The sequence below is a fragment of the Rhizophagus irregularis genome, chromosome 17 (assembly GCF_026210795.1).
Source record: "Rhizophagus irregularis chromosome 17, complete sequence".
Taxonomy (NCBI): Eukaryota; Fungi; Glomeromycota; class Glomeromycetes; order Glomerales; family Glomeraceae; genus Rhizophagus; species Rhizophagus irregularis.
The window spans coordinates 4,126,927-4,145,679 of record NC_089445.1 but is presented as its reverse complement, the minus strand read 5'-3'; the positions used below and the strand labels follow the sequence as shown (position 1 = coordinate 4,145,679).

Genomic DNA, 18,753 nt, shown 5'->3' with positions numbered 1-18,753 from the left:
CTATACGTAATATGTCTAAATATAAACTAATATAGAATCTATTTATACATTTGCATTTAGGTTTACGGGTACTTACCTAGTTTATTCTATATTTCTAGTTTTCGACTTGTTTCACTTTTTTATTCTTCTTCGCGTAACTTATTTTATTAATCTCCATTTGACAAATCTCTTTTCAATGGATACTTACTTAATTTGTAATATTCATTTACATTTTTATCAAATAAAGAATTATTGGTTAGATTCTATTCCCTATTGTTTAAGGCAGAAATTTTATTTTCGTGTTTACTTTTTTTTTTTTTCATTATCAATACGTGAACCCAAATGCATCATTTCATTTATTTCATTTGAATGATTTATGCACATTTATTTACGCCAAGATATCGAAACAAACGCGTTGTTTTTCGTACACCTTTGATAGCTGATCCCTATGTGTTCAATATTTATAAAAAGCGGCCAAAATCTTGTCCCGAGAGAATAAATCTTTATGATATTTATATATGAATAAAAATAAGAAACAATAATTAAGTTTTAATATTACAATTATGACTTTTAAGCCTTTTTTTTCCTTTTTTTTTTTAAAAAAAAAAGAATCTGGTTAGTTGAATGAATTAATTAAATTGTAAATTAATAAGTATCAACCATTAATCTTTTTTTTTTTGCAAATAGAAATTTCGTAAAAATGGACGGATTGTTCAGATTTAATGAAATGTTTTAAATTTTTTTTTATTTCGCCACTCCTTTTTTTTTTCTTTCGATCCTGAATATTTCAAATATCGTTAAATTTATACAAATGAAATATCGCATCGGTAGATTTAGGCATATATATTCTTTTACGTATCGATTTTATTATTTTTTTTTTCCTGTCTATCCGTTTAATTTCTAATCTTCTATTAAGACAATCTCTCTAATCTCTCTCTGGTATTTATTACGTAAATTATTATTATCATTGACGTTTATTTTTTTTTTGCATTTTACTTTATTATAAATTTTTTGTAAATAAACAATATAGACACTTAGAATAGTTTATTATATTATGTAAATAAACATATATTTATTATTATTTAATATTTAATTTTTAATTTAAATAATATCCGATATAATTATTTTTAAATTGATTAAGCATAATATAATTTGCATCGTGATTTTTTTAGTAAAAGTTGGCTCGACCTCCAAAGGCATTTATTATCCTTACGTTTATTTGCACTGTTTAAACATCTATTGCATGAGATCATTTTGGAAATAATGTCGATAATTATACAAATCTGAATTTATTAGAGATTTTTTTTTTTCCCCAATTCTCGACTAACACTAACTCGCGCCTCTTTTCTTACCTTTTTTTAAAAAATTTCCTTTTCTTTGCTTTTTTCTTTTTTTTTTTTAAATAAAGGGGGACGATCTAAAATTCTAGACATGAAATTCTGATATTTCCTAATATACCACGGGATATCTTTGGGATATGATGATCACCACGATGATCCTAAGCTTGCAGGTTAGTTGTTTCATAATTTCCAAAAGAATTTTCTTTCACTTTTTTTAAAAAAATATTGATATTATTAGGTACTAAAAATAGAATCATGTTAAATTGAGTGTTTATAGAGGATTCCAAGTATTTTTGTTCTTTTTTATGCATTCTCCCAACCAGAACTGAATTGCGTAAGTATTAAATCATTACCATCTCTTTAAACATTATTTAATGTTAAATAAATTCAATACTCATTTATATTCATTGCGAGTTCATTAAAGATATCACGTGTCATTCTGAATTCAACATCGGGAACAACGGACAGTAAAAATCAAAAAAAAAAAAGATTGACGGGACTTTTTTCATTCGATTTGGAATTTGGAGATTTGGAATATAAGCTCCTTCGATAAAGCAAAAAAATCCCTTCGAGCAGAGTAGCCCAAAATTAAGGTTGCTGATAGGATTTTAAATAAACGATCAAATATTATAAAGTCAATCACCAAAATGGATTGGCTTTTATACTTGTGGATTGATGCAATTTATTATTAATTCAATGAAAAAAAAATAAACAACCTAATTTAAGAAGATTCCGAAACGCAGCAAAGAACAGATAATTTCCCGGTAAGTTTGATTAAATGAATAAATATAAGTCGTAACTTAATTTCTTTTTTTATTTAGTTGAAAGAAATGTTTTTGATTCGCGTCGAAAGTTCATTTTTTTTGACGATAAAGAAAAATAATCGGCAAAAAAAAAATATTACGGAGATCGTAAACTGGGTTTACAGAAAAATTCAAATTTGATTTTCGGGTTGTTGTCGGGTAGCCGGGTTTACTCGGATTGTAAAAAAAAAAGTAATTTAAAGTTACATGTTATACTGTATACTATCATCAGTTACTCTCAAGTTCATGCGGATTTTACATAATTGTTATTTAGGTCGGTTATCTCATATTACGATGTATTAGCATAATAAAATTAGGTAATAAATTAATCATCTTAATTACTTTTATTTATTTATAATCTGATATACTATTTATACGTGCTATTTATACTTGACTACCCGACGATCGAATTTCTTCAAGTGTCCCGTATATCATATCTTGAATTTTGAACTTTGCTGTAAGGTGAGAAATCGCTAGGAACTTTCATTTGACCTGGTTTTTTTATTCGATTTTCTTTTATAACATACTTTTTTTGTAATGCAAAGAATTTTTTTAAATACGATATTTCTTTTTTTTATACCTTCCTTTATGAATAATCGGATTGGAGTTGGGCAAGGGAAAATAATCGAAGCTATATTTTCATACGTACGAATTCATTTTTTAAATAAATAATTTCCGTAAATAAGTAGTGAAATCACAATCGTCGTGGGACATATCCCGGTCACAAACTATTAACTATTATACCCGAGATAATATTCAGATAAGCAGGTAAAAAAAGAGAAGATCAAGAGTTAAAATCGACTCAATTTTTGACCAATTTTTAGGAATTAGTAATGATTTCAAGCAACATTATTTAGTTTTTCTTTGATTGGCTAAAATAAAGGTAAATTAAAAGCATTACAAACTGCTCTTACAGTACTCCACCAATGTCTGCTTTAATATTATTTAATATATAAAATATTTATTCTAATCAAAAATTGGTTCATCATTATTTTCTTCCCTTTTTTTGAACTTAATTTTAAGATATTTGGCATGCCCTGATCAATGTACCTGGAAGTTTCGTTAAACGAAGACAATCAGAAATTAGCGATGGGTTTTCAATTATGTTATCAGGTTTTTTCATCGGCGCCCAGTATGGATAATTAAGTATTAAAGTTAATTAATTATTAAGTGCATACTAATTCATTAAATCAGGTGGAAGCAGTCGTGTAGCAGGATTAATGCTTGTTGCAACAACTGTTATTGTCTTTGGATACTAAAGATACGATCCTGTTATAGTTATATAATTAATAATTCAAAATCATGTTATAGTTTTTAAATTCCACATCCCTAACTTCTGAAATTTGTAATATTGCATATTTCGGACAAATCACGATCTCAGATTTTACGTTAACGTGCCCTTTACTCGAAATTACATTGTATTATTGTAGTCTCATATCGACAATTCTAAATATGGAATCATAAGGTAGCATAGCCATACAAAAATATTCTCTTAAAATAGACAAATATGCTATTATTTTAAATCCTTTTGTATCTGCAAATACTTAAAACGGAATGGAACATCATTTTCCATAGATTAGCATTAATAGACTTTATGGGATGAATTCTTGACGGTATAAACTCTTGAAGCTCCAATTGTACAAAATTCGCCTAAAATGTAATATAAAATTTTAAATACAGGTCATTAAATATTCTGTTCCGTTCTGTTCTTTTATTACCTTCAGGTCTGTTCTAAGCCGATTATGATGAGCATTTTATATAGGAATGGGATAATCTTCAACGTCATTTTTTTAAATCAAAAAATGTAAAATAAAAAGTAAACCTAACAAAAAAACAATACTACGTATAATAATAATTCTTAAATTACCTATCTCACAAACTTTGCCAATATTTTTGCCTTGCTCGTCAAAAATTAATATTTCGATTATTAAAACGTACGATTTTCGATAAGAACTGATTGGAAAGTTACCACTTTTTATTATTTAATTTTACATCGACCATATTGACCACCAAACGGTGGAAACTTATTGACTTCAGTCGTAATATGAAAATGACTCTGCGTCCACAGAGATCTCCTTAATATATTTCTATATTGCACCTTCAAATTGGACGCTTGACATATTTTTTGTAAGATCTTAGCCTACATTATTTTAATTATAATCTTAAATAGTTAATAATTTGCTTTTTAATTAAAAAATGGATAATAATAATATTCCTACTTCATGCTAACCGTCAAACCTCCAGTTCAGATCTTCCATTTTTCAATTTCGGTGTCTGTAGCATTATCTAAGAAATAGGCTGACGTGCACACATGAATATTAAAAGGAAGGTGCCGAGAGCTTAAAGCTGTCACTATCAGTCCATCACCAAAACATTATTAGAGTAGCCACAGGAACAAACAAGATCATATTTTTAAAAAATAAGGAAATTAATAAGGTGAAATTCAAAGCTTCGAGTATAAAGGTCATGAAATCAACTCACCCTCACTAATTTCGCCGATTTTATATTTTTTTCGCATTGAATATGCATTGATTTTTTTCAAATTGATTTTCTAATATAATCGTATATTCTTTTATGTCAATTAAGTCCTCGGTTACCAATCTTCACTAATACAACTCTCATTAGTTATCTTTTTTTTTGGATGTAGGAATCTGAAAGTATCTATATACAAACAGTGTCAATACTGGTTTTTAGTAACCGAACCCACTTGACGATTGAATATTAAGATCACTCATGATTATGTAATACTTCCTCCTTCCGCTGTACCTTTTGATTCTTTGATATGTTTAGTTACTGTTATATCACGTTGTTTGGTGGAAAAAATGTATTACTCATTATGAATTACATCTTCTTAGATGAGGTTTACATTCTATATAATAAGTTCCAATCCTTTGTATTTTTCCAGTATGTTTATCCCAGAGTTTGTTAATTAATAGGCACACCTCATGATTCTTTATCTGTCACGTTAGTTTACTTGTATTCTCCTTTGACCATATTTGTTTAATGAATTTCTGTAGGTGACACGTACGGTATTTATTGCATCCTTTTCATCTTCTTCCTTGTCGATATTGAGTATCTGATGTGAATAGCTTTGATACTTTTAGTGCTTAAAAAGTATTTATATCATTAATGATGTCCTTACAGGGATTAGTTGAATTTTTAATGGGCGTGGAATAAGATGTACCAGATGTTCCTTCCTCTTTTAATAGATGATTTTATGAGTGATCTTTCAAGTAATATTTCATTTATAAATAAAGATATCTAAAGAAAGAAAAATAGTATAATTAAACTATTTAGATAATTTAACGAATGATTTTTTTGAATGGATAGTATTTTTAAAAGTATATACAGTCAGCTCTCGATATAAAGAACCCTCCATAAGATTATAGAAAATTCAAAAAATTTAATTGGCTGATCCGTTATAACAAGGGATATTGTAAGGAAGTGTATTTGTGTACTTGTACAACCTTGTGATTTTATCAAAATAAATGGCTAAGACCAGATTTACTAAAAATTCTAAAATTCGACCAACCCATGATTAACTTAATAAAAGTGTTATCTGATAGAGGATACAGAAGTTCAAAAAAAAAAATCTACTACTTTGAGTGGAAGGACGAAGTTAACTAATTATGTCCTTGTGGAATCTAATCTCTCCGGATTATTAAATTAGGAAGAATTCTTCCTTGTAACTATACTACTCTAATAGTTCCTTATTACACACCACACTCTTGACCTCAACTCCATCAATAAGGAATAAAATTTACCTTCACCAACTTTTTAAGGATTACATAACTTTGGGAAGCATTTTGATAATTTCAGTGAAATCAAGAATCTAAATTGGTTTGTCCGGTCAATCATCGTCTTTTCCACAAGTAAGAAAAAGTCCAAAAGCGTTCAAGAAATCTTAATAAATCAAATTTGTTTAGATCTAAGTTAAATAATTAAATAATTATCCATTATAAAAAGTCCTTTCAAATATTTGACTGTATTTCTTTAAACATTAATATTCTACAACGCATTATTTTTTAAAGTTGATTAGTTAAAATAAAAATAGAATTGATGTTGTGCCAATGTTAAGAGATGCTGTCTTCCTAGCATGTTATTAGGATTCTGGACAGACACTATTGGACTAAATTAATTTTAGCGCAGTATTGTTGTCTTTCTTTTCTTTTTTCTTCAGATAAGTTTAAAGGGAGGTCCACGTGAAGATATTCTTTTAACGCCCAAATACTCCATTTTCTGTAAAAAATTTCTACACTTTTTTCTTCTTTGTAGGTAATATATGCAGAATGAGAAAATTCAATTAATTTCATACACAAAAAGTCGTTCTTAAAAGTATTTGCTGCTAAAATTGAATTTCAATAATAACACTAATGATAGATGATGTAGTTCAAGCTGTGAAGTAATTCCTATAATAAATTATAATAATATCTTTAATACTATTTAATACTATATGTTTATGACTTTTTTTTTTTATAATACTATATTATATAACTAAATTACAGTATAATTAACTAACAAATTTAGCAAGATATTACATTCTTATCTAATATGATTGGTTAACTCTATTATCGAAATTAAACTTTTGGCTGGTGATAGAAGAATCTTTATAATAATCCATAGGTAGCATGCAATAAATTATTACTATGGAAACAAATATCAATAAATTGATTAATTTATTGAAAAATTCCACTTGGTAAATACACGACTAAAATATACATTATTATTCCACTTTATTATCAAACAGTTTCGTGTTTCATCGTACTCTAAATATATTATGGACTTCACACTGGGTAACGCATAGAATTGAGCAAAAGCTCTATTTTTATATGGCTAAATAATAGCTTGGGAAAAAAAACTTCTAGTAGATGTTCAGTGGCTATCATTTAAACTAAATTAAACGATCTGCAACTCCAGATAAGATGATAAGATCTTTCGTGGTTTACTCTTCCTTCACGCTTGTTTTCCATAATTCTCACCTTTAAAATGAGGGTATTTATATTTTTTAAATTATAATATAAAGTTTAATAAATATTTTTAAATGTATTTGTTTTTTTAATACATAGATCTTGTGCATAATTTTGCAGTCGGCACTTTTGTTCAAACTTTAGCGGCTGCGTAGCTGTACTTCTCTCATTTATGAAATGTTGTTTTAAGAACGCCAAGAAAGCACCTTAATCTTTAAAATCTGAAATGATGTAAGTTCAGACAACGTATATTTTTCCATTTTATGTGCATGAATTAAGCAGCAAGGGTGTTTTGGGAGACAAGTGACTTAAGGCAATAGAAGACTTGGACATAACGACAATAGAAAACATAGATTATGAAATATGAATTAACACAACGTCAATGGAGAGAAATTACATATCATATAGACGGTTAGTCAAGCGTATCTCTACTGGCGTGCCCATTACGTCCTGCGTTAGATGTTTGGTGCTAGTCTCCAGGGAAGCATTTCCGAAGTCCTGATCCTTACATGCTAGTGTTCTACTGGCATATGGCCATTATGTCCTGTGTCAGATGCCAGTCTCTAGAGAAGTACTTGATCAAGAACTGATCCCTGCGTGCTGTTTTCGACTTATTTAAAATTTTACTTATTTTACTTGAGTCGAAGGTGAATTACTATTGTTATCAAGCGTATAATTGAATTATATAGATGGTAGTGTCTGTTCGTCATATGTACAGTATGACGAAGAATGTTCATATGCTTAGTCAACGATTTGTAAATTTGTTGTCAAATTAATTATTTACTTGGGGAGTTTAAAGGAAGTTAAACCCAGTGATGCGACACGTTTAATTTATAATTACTACAATTTAACTCAATTTTATTTCTTTTTTTAGGATGGTTAAGACTATCGTAACAAAATATCTCAGTGAAACGAAATACGGACATTGGTCAATTATCTCTGTTTTAGATTCCATCAATGATATTAAGAGTGATATATGCATCGCTACGGAGCTATAACAAATTGGACAAGATTCTAACGGATTTCGAGAAATCGTTCTCTTCAGCTGCAGTGAAAGTATTATGGATAAACTTCGAAAAGAACAGGAGCAACGTGGATTTGATACAGCTTTTGATATTAATGTCAGTATCACATCTGCTTGTACAGTTAAAGCTTTGAAGGTAAGCTTGGAAACAGCTTGTGGAATCAAACACGCATTGGCTTGAGGTTGGTAAATTCGCGATTATGGTCAAATTTTTTTAGTTATGGAAAGGGCATATTAATCATGACTATATTGTTTTTTATGACATAGGATGGAGGACCTTCTTCCAGATTTTCATTCAGAAAGCGAGCCAAAATTAATTATGCTGAACCATCATGCTCGCCAAACGAAGAAATTGATTCTGATTACGAAGTGCGTATGCGAATTTCTCTTGCTAAGAGTTGAATATCAATAGAACTAATTATCTCTCATTTTGATACTTCAAAACGACGAAGAACAAAAACGAACAAAGCGAGTGCGTTTTCATGAAGAAAAGCTAAAGGAGAAATCATCATCGGGAATAAGAGTCAGTATATATTTTACAAATTTCAGGGAATACCTTACCTAACAGAACAAAAATCGCGAAATCAACTCCATTAGATTTCACACCATCAGACGAAAGTGAAGATGATGAATCGTCATTAACATCGGCGAATGATGAAGATGAAGATGGCGACAATGATGACATTTCCTGATCCGGACAGTGTTCGTGATTTCTCCCCTAACAACTTGCAGAAATGGAGTCTACCTTCAGGCAAATCTGCTGAGGATATCTTCACGACGAATGTGTCCAAAAATTCAAAAACGTGTAAACAGAAGAAAAAGCTGACAGCTATAGAAAAGGCAGTCATGCGATACGGTGCCTTAAGAATAATAAATTTGTCTACGCATATGAGGGCTTTGTTTTCTCCCACATTGTGGACGGGTTGAACAAAGGTCTCGGGATATGTCACAAATGGTAAGTCAATATATATTTTCAGTTTTTGTGATCCCAACTGTCGTATAATTCCCACTTTTTATGTATTAGGGTGAATCATTCTGTCCTCTAAGCAAATCCAAAAGTTACGCGAAAGTAGAAAATGTGATGTGTGTTTCTTGTCCTCATCAGGAATTGGATTTGGGGGAGTGGGAGTTTGCTGCTGATAAGACGATCTCTGATCGATGCCGTTCAATCAATCAATTCCAAATGGTTTGCTGAGGCTTGACTGGAGTGATGAACGGGTAAAATCAATAAAAGTATCTATCATGCAGTTTATCGGGATTAGCGGTCAGATGTTAATAGAAGATTTGATGAACGGATCCTATGTTGTCTTTCCGGGACAAAAATTTCAGTTGTTCACCAAGCCTGCTCAAATTGAAAAGCTGAAATCAACCGTAAAAATTACCAAATATGTCATGGTAAGATCCAATACTTTTGAGGTAGGGAATTATACAGTTGACGATATTTTTTCAAGATCGACGAGGTTGACACAAGCATATCTGCGCATCACAAATTTTACATTTGCGATCCATAGTGGACCCCCAAAAACAGAAGCAAAAATAAGGAGATTGTTCATAGTGGTATATATATATTTAAATGTTAGTTGGTTTTGATTGCCATGGATTTTATACTTTTTTATACTTTTTTTTATACCGGTAGAGTAATTTACAAAAAAATCCATCGGTGTATACATAATACCGATTGGATAATTACTATACCCACCATCACTACCGCCACCACATACAATGTTAAATAAAGTTTCAGAATTTTATATAACTTGAAAAAAAAGAACCTTTGATCCTATTTAAGGGAATCGCGAGTGCGGGATTACTGACCATCATCAGTCCATCATCGATATATCGACATTGAGCCAACCATACTGAATAACTTGAAGGTGCAAAAGAAAAAGATATTTTCAATTTCATTATTTTATTTCGTGACGGTCAAGAGCTAGTTAGGGCAAAAATTAACTGATTTCGAAATTTTATTAGAATTTTCATTTAGAATTATACGATTATAGAATAATAGACAAGGTGTAATTTTAATGATCATTCGTATAATAAAGATAGACTTCATTTTTAGTACAAAATTTGCATGAGATCCTTATCTTCTTTATCAAAGAAACGATTACGATTATCACTTTTTATTTCTGAAACTTATATGTTATATGTCAAACGAATTAGAAACAATGGACAGAATGTGATATACGTGCTAATCGCGTGTTTATTACTAAGTATAATAAGTATAATGGATACGGGAAATCATCATCTCATTATAAAGATTCATGGTGTCTTTCCATGGAAATGCGGTAGTCTTAAATTACTGAGCAATCGTATATTCTTCGTAAATCTACAAATCTACTTACATTACTTCCAAAACCAACAGTAGTAATGCTGATAATTCCTCCATGATCTCGCATTATCGATGTTTAAATTAAGAAATTCTATTTACATGTGTTATATATATATATATATATATGAATGTTGAAATGATATGTATGTAATTTTCCATAAATATACATTCGAAACATTCAATTGATTTATTCCATTAATGATTAAATTAAATTTTAACAACCTTTTTTAGATGTAATTTGATTTATAGTTTGTGCTGCAATGCTGCATATTGAAACAATCTTACAAACTTACTGTATACCTATTGAATTAATTGAATTTGCATTTGAAAAAAATATTAATGTAAAGTTTAAACTTAATATCGGGAGATAGTACAAATAATGTATGATTGGACAATCAATAGCGATGTCGTTCAACTGATTTATCGAATAAGGGAAGAATTTTCTTCCTAATCCATTTTTGGGATTATCAGTATTAAAGTTTATTACGGATTTTCCGATGCCTACATAAAATTTATCAGTATCCTAATATTTATATGACCAAACGACTCATCTATCGAATATTTAAATTTATTTAAATTTATGGCCTTGTGAGACCAATTTTATTTGGAAATGGCAAAAAACAAAATTCTCGATTTTTTTTCCCTGCACGATGCGCGTATTACATTTAATAAAATTTTATTATTTTAAAAGAAACTATAAAATAATTAATAATCTTCAACTACAAATTGATCCTCAATTACGTTAGCTTGCCACCGCTATAAATTAATGTCCTTGAGATAAGAATTATAAATTTGAGGACAAGAGATTTACCGTAGGGTAAAGTGGAAACACAAAGGTATCACTTTGTTCTTTTTTAATAAATGGATTAGAAGGATGTACAGTTTACCCTTGAATCATTGATATAGCGAAGAATCCGTTCTGCACCTCAAATTTCGTTATAACAAGTTGGCGAAGAATTTGAAAGATTTGATTGGTTACTTCAGAAAATTGACATATTTTATTGGATAAGCATCACGTGATTCGTTATGTCAAATTCTCTATACTGTACATCTATACAGTACTGAATACTGATAAAAAAAATATATACCACTTTCTGGCTTGAATATAACTTCTGGAATGTGGGAAAAGAACCTCGTTCTTGCATATTAAAAAAAAACTAATCTGCCCCTGAGCACAATTAAATGGTAATGCAAAGTACCGAAACATATACGTAAATGTGCATAACGGACAACGGACAACGAACGTAACGCGACTGACGCAACATTAAGTGACATTACGCGATATTTTGAAATGCTAAAATAGAGGAGATAGAGGATTGCTTGGATTACTTTATAATAGCAAATATATTTTTTTTAGCGCATATAACGCGTGTTTGACAATTTCAACAAATACGTTTATTGTCTTAACTTTCGTATTATAGTTTCATATTTGATTTCTTTATTTTCTATTATATAATTTACATTCGACTATTTAAATTGATTTTATTATCCAAGATCCTATCAATGTTTTGGTTGTTGGTAGCAATTCCTTCTTACGTGCAAATCAAGGAATCCGATGTAACGATTATCCAGTTGTCTCCTTATCAGTTATCATACACTAATTGTCGTAATTATGGTTTATTTCCCTCCGAAAGATCCTTTTCTATCGTTGAAGTCGTTGAAGTGTAAATTGGATAATTGGATCGGCGCAGTAGGCGCAGTGTACATCAATTTAAATATTGAAAGATGGTAACATACTACATATAGCTCAAAATTTGCATATAAAAGACTAACTGTGAAAAAGCACACAATAATTAAAAGCAAGATGAGTGGGAAATGTAGTAAATTCACAAGAGTGAATTTTTAATTTTCATTAGTAAATTGTACATAAGTATTTTTAGCAGGTAGGACATGTAAATATTTTTTTACGGGTCTTAATTCTTAAATAGCCGGCATATCTTTTAAGCGGTAAATGCACACATGATTTTAGAGCTTGCGCATATGTTATGTGCGCAAAAAAATTTTGAATTTAGGTGTCTGATCGTGTAACCAGGCCGATGATTCTAGATAATCAAAAATCTCGATATAACCATAAAAACGTGTAAGCCGATGGCTTTCACATTTGTCAGAATCTGTTTGTTCTAAGCCTTCTTCAAGTGAAACTATTTCAGGCAATCGCTTCTAGCGAAGCTTCCTCTAACAAGTTGTTTCCAACGAAACTTCTAATAATGTCACTTCAGCTAGTATTTCTTCGTCATAGAACTTCGAATCAACACAAAACGAAACGACATAAAAATAAATATCATTCACAAACCGAAGATCACGATCATTGTAATGAACCATTAGGCAAGGTTATTATAACACCATTAAAGGAAGCGAATACTTTTCCTTCAAGTCCCTATAAGATTTTAAATTACGAAAAAAGAGAATATTTATAATAGCTCTAATGACCGACTTGAAAGAACGTCATCTTTTATTGATATCAAGCATTTAGAGATTGATAAATTGATTTAAAGGACGTGAGCAGATTACGGATGAATTAACAGAATTTTAAAAACCAAATTCACCAAGAAACACAAATCGAACATTTTTTAAGATCTGTTACTTATTCAAGCATTAACGAATTTACGACGGGCAGTAGTTTACAGAAAACTTACTTTATTTATATATATATACAAGTTTAAATAAAACAATAGATGAAATCTTGATAAATGTTGTTGTCAACAAATTCGTGATCCTTCTATGGATATTATGTTAATGGGATAATAATTGTAATGATATACCCATCGAAATTCACAAAGAAAATGTATACGCGTCGGAACTTATATTTGGTCAACTTTTAAAATAATCTTATTAAAATTATAATGCTAGATTACTGGTGGTTTAATAATTATGGCGCAAAACCGACCATATAAAACAGAATGTATTGTTGAAGCTACTGATGTTTGACAAAAAAATACCGTCAAATATTATAATAGAACGTTCCAAGATCCCATCTTATTTAAAAGAGAATATAGTTCAGTTTCAGGCATAGCTAGATGTATTTAAATGGAACTGATGATTTTGCTCCGTTTTATTTTCAGGAAGCTTTCAGCATTTTAATTTCGTCTATAGCTTTTGCAACTCTAAGGGAAGTCTCTAATCATTAAAATCATTTATAGCTTTATGTTACGAAAGCGCAAGCTTTATTCTCGACAAAGGCAAATCTATCATTGGCACCTTAAGAATGTGAACCAAGCGAAATCATATAATAAATTATTCAAAAGCGACATAATTCGAGGAATATTGGTTGATGCCAAATATCAGCAAAGAGAAAACCGATGGAAGAAAGGCGGGTAAAATCATGGGCATTACTAAACTGAATGACGTAATAATGCTGTGGTAAAAGTGCAAGATCGCACTTTAGTTCTTACTGAAGGCAATCAAAGGCTTTGGCAGTTACTGGTTTTCCGTAGTCGGTGCACTTCTTTTTATTATAACTGTTCATTTGACTAATGACTTTACTGAAAATTTTGTCGCGATAATTACGGAAGTTTTTTGCTTTGCGTGAAACTACTGAACGTGAGGGAATGTACACATACCTGACATGAACAGTGTAGAAATGCGATATATAAAACAAGTTTTCGAAACAAAACAAAGAATATACTTAAAAAGAAGAAGTACGTTATGGACATCTCATGATAATGATCAATCAAGATCTCACGAAGCCATGTAAAAGGATTGGGATTGATTAACAATTTCTTTGATTATTTCTTTCCGTCATTACGATAGAATTTACGAATTTGGAACTCACGTGAATCATAATATCGAAGAGATCAAAATAATTTTATTAACAAAGAGTTGATATTGATCAGTCGAGCCGATGATGAAAGATATACAAAATTTTGATGGTTTAAATCTTCCAAAGGGGAAATTTATACACATGCATTAATGTAAAAATGAAATAAAAGTCTCGTCATTAGCTGATACAAGGCGACATATCATGCTGGTGATACCAACTTTCAAGATACTATCATTGCAATGGCTCGTGTTCAAACAATATCAACGTTCTTCATGGAGTCAAGTAAGCTTTTTCACATATTTTTTTAATGATTTAGATATGTAACAATTTATTTTGAATTAAAATGGATGATGTTTCTTATCACTATAATCAACAGGATGGTATATATGCAGTTAGTGTATGTTATATTTGCATTGTAGTTCTTCAGATTGACTAGATTGATAACCAACTTGCGTCAAGAGATTATGGCGCTTATTACCAAAACAGACCAATTAGTATTTGTAATCTCTGAACTTGTTATGTTGGAGCCGTGGAGTTGAATTAATTCCTGGGGATTTAACTTACTTATGAACTTTTTTTAAAGCCAGGATACTTGCAAATTTATGTACTGTCACATATATTCGACTCGACGAAATTATTTTTTTGTCTCAATATAATTTACTATCTCAGATATTGCAACTAAAGACATATCTGGCCGTCAAGGAATTTCTAAGGATGAGTATACGAATAAGGTTATTTGAAACGTTTTATTTATCTGCGTTGAACTTGAATGGTATTTACCCACTTTTCGGGGTGATATTGATCAGATAGGCATAGACAAGTATAAGACTTGAAGTACAATCGAGCTGGTAAATAATACATCAGAAGTTAGGACTACTGAATAATCGATTCATACTTCGACACAAATTATTAAGAACAACTGGAACAATGATTTTAGGACAGAAAAGTACCCACCCGACTAGATAAATGTATTACGTATATAGTCCTTTATGCGCAATTATCTAGTTGAATATCCTTGGCATTTTTATTAATTAATCTATAGGAGAACCACACGACAACTTTATGGTTCAAGAAACTTGAAAGAAGTTCAAACTTAGTACTATATAAACATTTCAAACATGGTACGCTTTGATGGGAAATGAAGGATATGTTTACTGAAGAAATTATTTAGAATCTTATGATTTTAGACTTAAAAAGAAAAGATTATATGCTGAAGGTCTTAGAACTCGAAGTCGATCAACTCAGGAATAAAGCCAAATTTATTCGAATTAAGGTAGATAGACCATAATCTCGAATATGAATTAATAATAATGGAAAAATATACCAATAATAGAGATTATACCATGAGAATACAATGATGCTAGGTATTTATTTATATTTAATATAGTTCATTTTCGTTATTCTTTACGCCTTGATTTAATAGTTACATTTTTACTGGAAGTGTAGGAAACTTACTGGATCAAAGGTTGGATACGCGTCATCGCAAGGTTAGAATAGTGAATCAGATAACAGATGTGATTACACGCGTATTACGTGTATTGTCCTAAGTCATACAGTTTCTCTCGTCACTATAGGTTATTTGATAAAACAACAGTCAAAGATCAAAGAATGAAATTACGTTACACAATCAACCGAAATTACATATGTATTTTTTTCTAGTCGTTTCAATGTAGAACCTCGGTCATGTAACGACATAAATTTTGACATTCTTTCTTCGAGAATGGACGCTTCATTACAAAAAAGATGCTTCTGTACGAGATATCGTGGCTATCTAAACTTATATCGCAACAGTATCGATCACATCTATATTCAACTCCTGTTCAAGCAAATTCTTTAATTGACCGTAAAACGATTGATTAAGAAAGAGTATGGGACTAAAGCATTTTTTTAACATTACAAAATCGTTCTTCTTATATGTTATACCATTCACACGATTTAATTGCTCATTTATAATATTTTTTGTTCTGAACAATCCACGGAAATATCAATCAGAACATGATTTACTTAATTCAAATTTTTACTCTTTTGAAATAAAACATCAAATTTTATTCTTAAAATATTTATCTTAGCTTAATATTTCTCACTTCTCATTTACAATTTTTATTCATTTCAACTTATGAAAATTTCTAATTTAAAATAAGAAATTTAAAATTCGTCTATCTTCCCAGCAACGTAATTCTATCTTGCGTTATTGTAAGAAGGAATCCTTGAGTTATCATCGTAAGGGAAAATTTATTTTCAAAAGGCGTATAACAACTGTTCCTCCTTGCAAACTTATTTTCAAAACACTACAATGGGCGTTTAGCTTATCGCTATCATCATATTTTGAATTAACTTCTCACATCGATTTTATTTATTTTTTATGACTATACATTTAAAAGCTATAAAAATTTAGAGACATTTATTTACATGATGGTCTTTTTGTGGTTTTTTTTAAAGCCTCTAACATCATCACAACAAAAAAAAACCGTATATCACAAATTTAAGAGTCGACCCTGATCGGCAAAGTCTATTCGAAAAGTATTAGAGTTTGTCCACATGATTTGTTGTGTTACGTAATCATTTACTTGTTTACATTTGTGGTTTTTGTAACTTCATCCGTTTTCGTTTCTCTATAATTTTAATAAGATAAAATAAAATTAAAAATTGTAATACGTTTTCTTAAGCGCTTTCTTTTCTTTTTTGGTAGATTTTTTTTTTTGTTTTTTTTTTATTTGTATTTTATGTATTTATTCCTTAATTAATCTTTTCTTTTTTTTTGCAGATTTTTAAAAGTTTTAGTTACGTGTCCTAGATCCTAATAAACGAGAAGTTTCGCGTATTTCAGGTTGTTTGGTGTTCTTTGGATCTGGAATTTATCCTCTTTAACTAACTAGTTCATTTTTCCCTTCTTTTTCTAGGTTTTATCCTGGCACATTTTTGTTCCGTTAGTTTTAAACTTTTTTTTTGTTAGGTTTTTATATTTCAATTTTTTTTGTTGTTTTTGTTTTCATTTTTCAATTTCATTTCTTTTAACTTCATTTCTTTAAATTTCATTTTATCACCCTTGGTGTATCTCTTGTCTTTGGATCGTGTCTCTTTGGTTTTAATCACCCTTAGCATGTCTCTTAATTTTGGTTCTTGTCTGGTTCATTTGTTGACAAGAATTAATCACATCTGGCCGCATTTTATAATTTTAGACCTTATAATTTCATTTATTCTGATAATTTGTTTTGGATTTGGCGATTTTGCTTTACAATTCCATTTCTATTTGACAATTGGATTTTTTCTTTTATTTTTATATGATAGTATGGTTTAAACATTTACCAGTAATTAGAGACGAGCGTATAAATTTTGATTTTTTCAAATAAAATCGAAAAAATAAATCAATAAAAAATTTTTTTACACATCACGTGATATGATTCCGCGTGATTTAGTCAAAGTCGATAAAATTGTTCGATTATTGCCAGTGTTAAAAATTCAGAGCGCACATTATTCTCTTTTATATATAAAAGTCAAATATGGTAAGCGCCATTATGAAATATCGCGCGTATCGGGAAATTTAAAACAATGTACATACGCTGCGCGGATGCACTTTTACCCGTTAGAGTCGATCTTAGTCAAAAATTTATTGACCAATTAATTAATCGAACAAATGATATTTTCCAGTGAGCAATTCCTGTACGAAATATGGAGTATGGACTTTCCGAGTTTTTAAAAATTTAAATTTCAGTAAAATATAAAAATAAAATACTATACGTACGGGGTTACTAAAAGTATTAAAATTAAAAAATTTGCATTTGTTTCTAGTACAAGAATAATTTCATTGTAAAGATTTAAAGTTTCGATATTTAACTTATATGATTGATGAATTTTATTATACTACAACAGTTTCAGATTATTGATTAGATTAGATGTTATCGCTTCTGTAATCGATTGGCCATATCTAGAAGTGAGAGTATTGAAGTTTATTCTTGGCTCTGATTAGATGCGAATATAGAAATTATCAAACAGCATGTTTGATTTTTTATTTAGGACTATTTTTGATTGGATAATTTTTTTTCTTTTTTTTTGAATTCTTCATCCATAATGTAAGAAAATCTATTATTTAATTGTCTGTATGCTAAAATTTAGGAGGGTAATTACTGAATTTAACGAAATAAGTTTGGTGGATAACCAAATAATCCGAATGCATATAATAACAGATAAGATATTTTAAATTTAAATGCACTTGTCTCCCTGAGAGGAGAAAAAGTAAAGTATTTTATTTTTTTTAAAAAAAAAAAATTATTTTCTTTCTTTGTTCCAATATGACAAAATGATGAATTTCCTTATACGACGATCGAATAAACTGTATGCTACGGTTACGTGAGCATCTGATATACATACAGTACAGTAAGTGGCGTTAAGAATTACTAAATCTGAAACATATTGTCTTTATTGTCATTACCCGGAAAGTAAAATTTGATAAAAATAGTTATATTATATTTCATGAACAATTCTAAAATTTTTACTGAACTATTCCTGATATAGTTATTAAATAAGTTCAAATATGAGTGAGTAAATGAGAGT

At 29.7% G+C, this 18,753-nt stretch overlaps 4 protein-coding genes across 4 annotated transcripts; all 4 read left to right on the top strand.

Annotated features, from left to right (window-relative positions):
- Nucleotides 1-8,150: 8,150 nt before the first annotated feature.
- On the top strand, nt 8,151-8,805 carry OCT59_009595 (uncharacterized protein; the record flags this gene model as incomplete). Its single annotated transcript, XM_066133684.1, has 5 exons — nt 8,151-8,210; nt 8,266-8,295; nt 8,381-8,482; nt 8,566-8,585; nt 8,682-8,805. The coding sequence occupies 5 exons, from the start codon at nt 8,151-8,153 to the stop codon at nt 8,803-8,805; spliced, it is 336 nt and encodes a 111-aa protein (XP_066000102.1).
- Nucleotides 8,806-9,056: 251 nt separating this feature from the next.
- On the top strand, nt 9,057-9,754 carry OCT59_009594 (uncharacterized protein; the record flags this gene model as incomplete). The annotated part of the gene is made up of 5 exons (XM_066133683.1): nt 9,057-9,068; nt 9,138-9,299; nt 9,362-9,529; nt 9,625-9,670; nt 9,750-9,754. The coding sequence occupies 5 exons, from the start codon at nt 9,057-9,059 to the stop codon at nt 9,752-9,754; spliced, it is 393 nt and encodes a 130-aa protein (XP_066000101.1).
- A 2,791-nt stretch (nt 9,755-12,545) lies between these two features.
- Nucleotides 12,546-13,113, top strand: OCT59_009593 (uncharacterized protein). The gene has a single exon (XM_066133682.1). The coding sequence runs from the start codon at nt 12,650-12,652 to the stop codon at nt 12,857-12,859; it is 210 nt and encodes a 69-aa protein (XP_066000100.1). The 5' UTR covers nt 12,546-12,649; the 3' UTR covers nt 12,860-13,113.
- Nucleotides 13,114-14,403: 1,290 nt separating this feature from the next.
- Nucleotides 14,404-15,785, top strand: OCT59_009592 (uncharacterized protein; the record flags this gene model as incomplete). Its single annotated transcript, XM_066133681.1, has 7 exons — nt 14,404-14,484; nt 14,579-14,599; nt 15,245-15,323; nt 15,390-15,475; nt 15,536-15,566; nt 15,649-15,689; nt 15,777-15,785. The coding sequence occupies 7 exons, from the start codon at nt 14,404-14,406 to the stop codon at nt 15,783-15,785; spliced, it is 348 nt and encodes a 115-aa protein (XP_066000099.1).
- Between the last annotated feature and the right edge of the window lie 2,968 nt (nt 15,786-18,753).

Coding starts and splice junctions, on each gene's coding strand:
- OCT59_009593 (XM_066133682.1), top strand. CDS start 12,650: ATGTCACTTCAGCTAGTATTTCTTCGTCATAGAACTTCGAATCAACAC.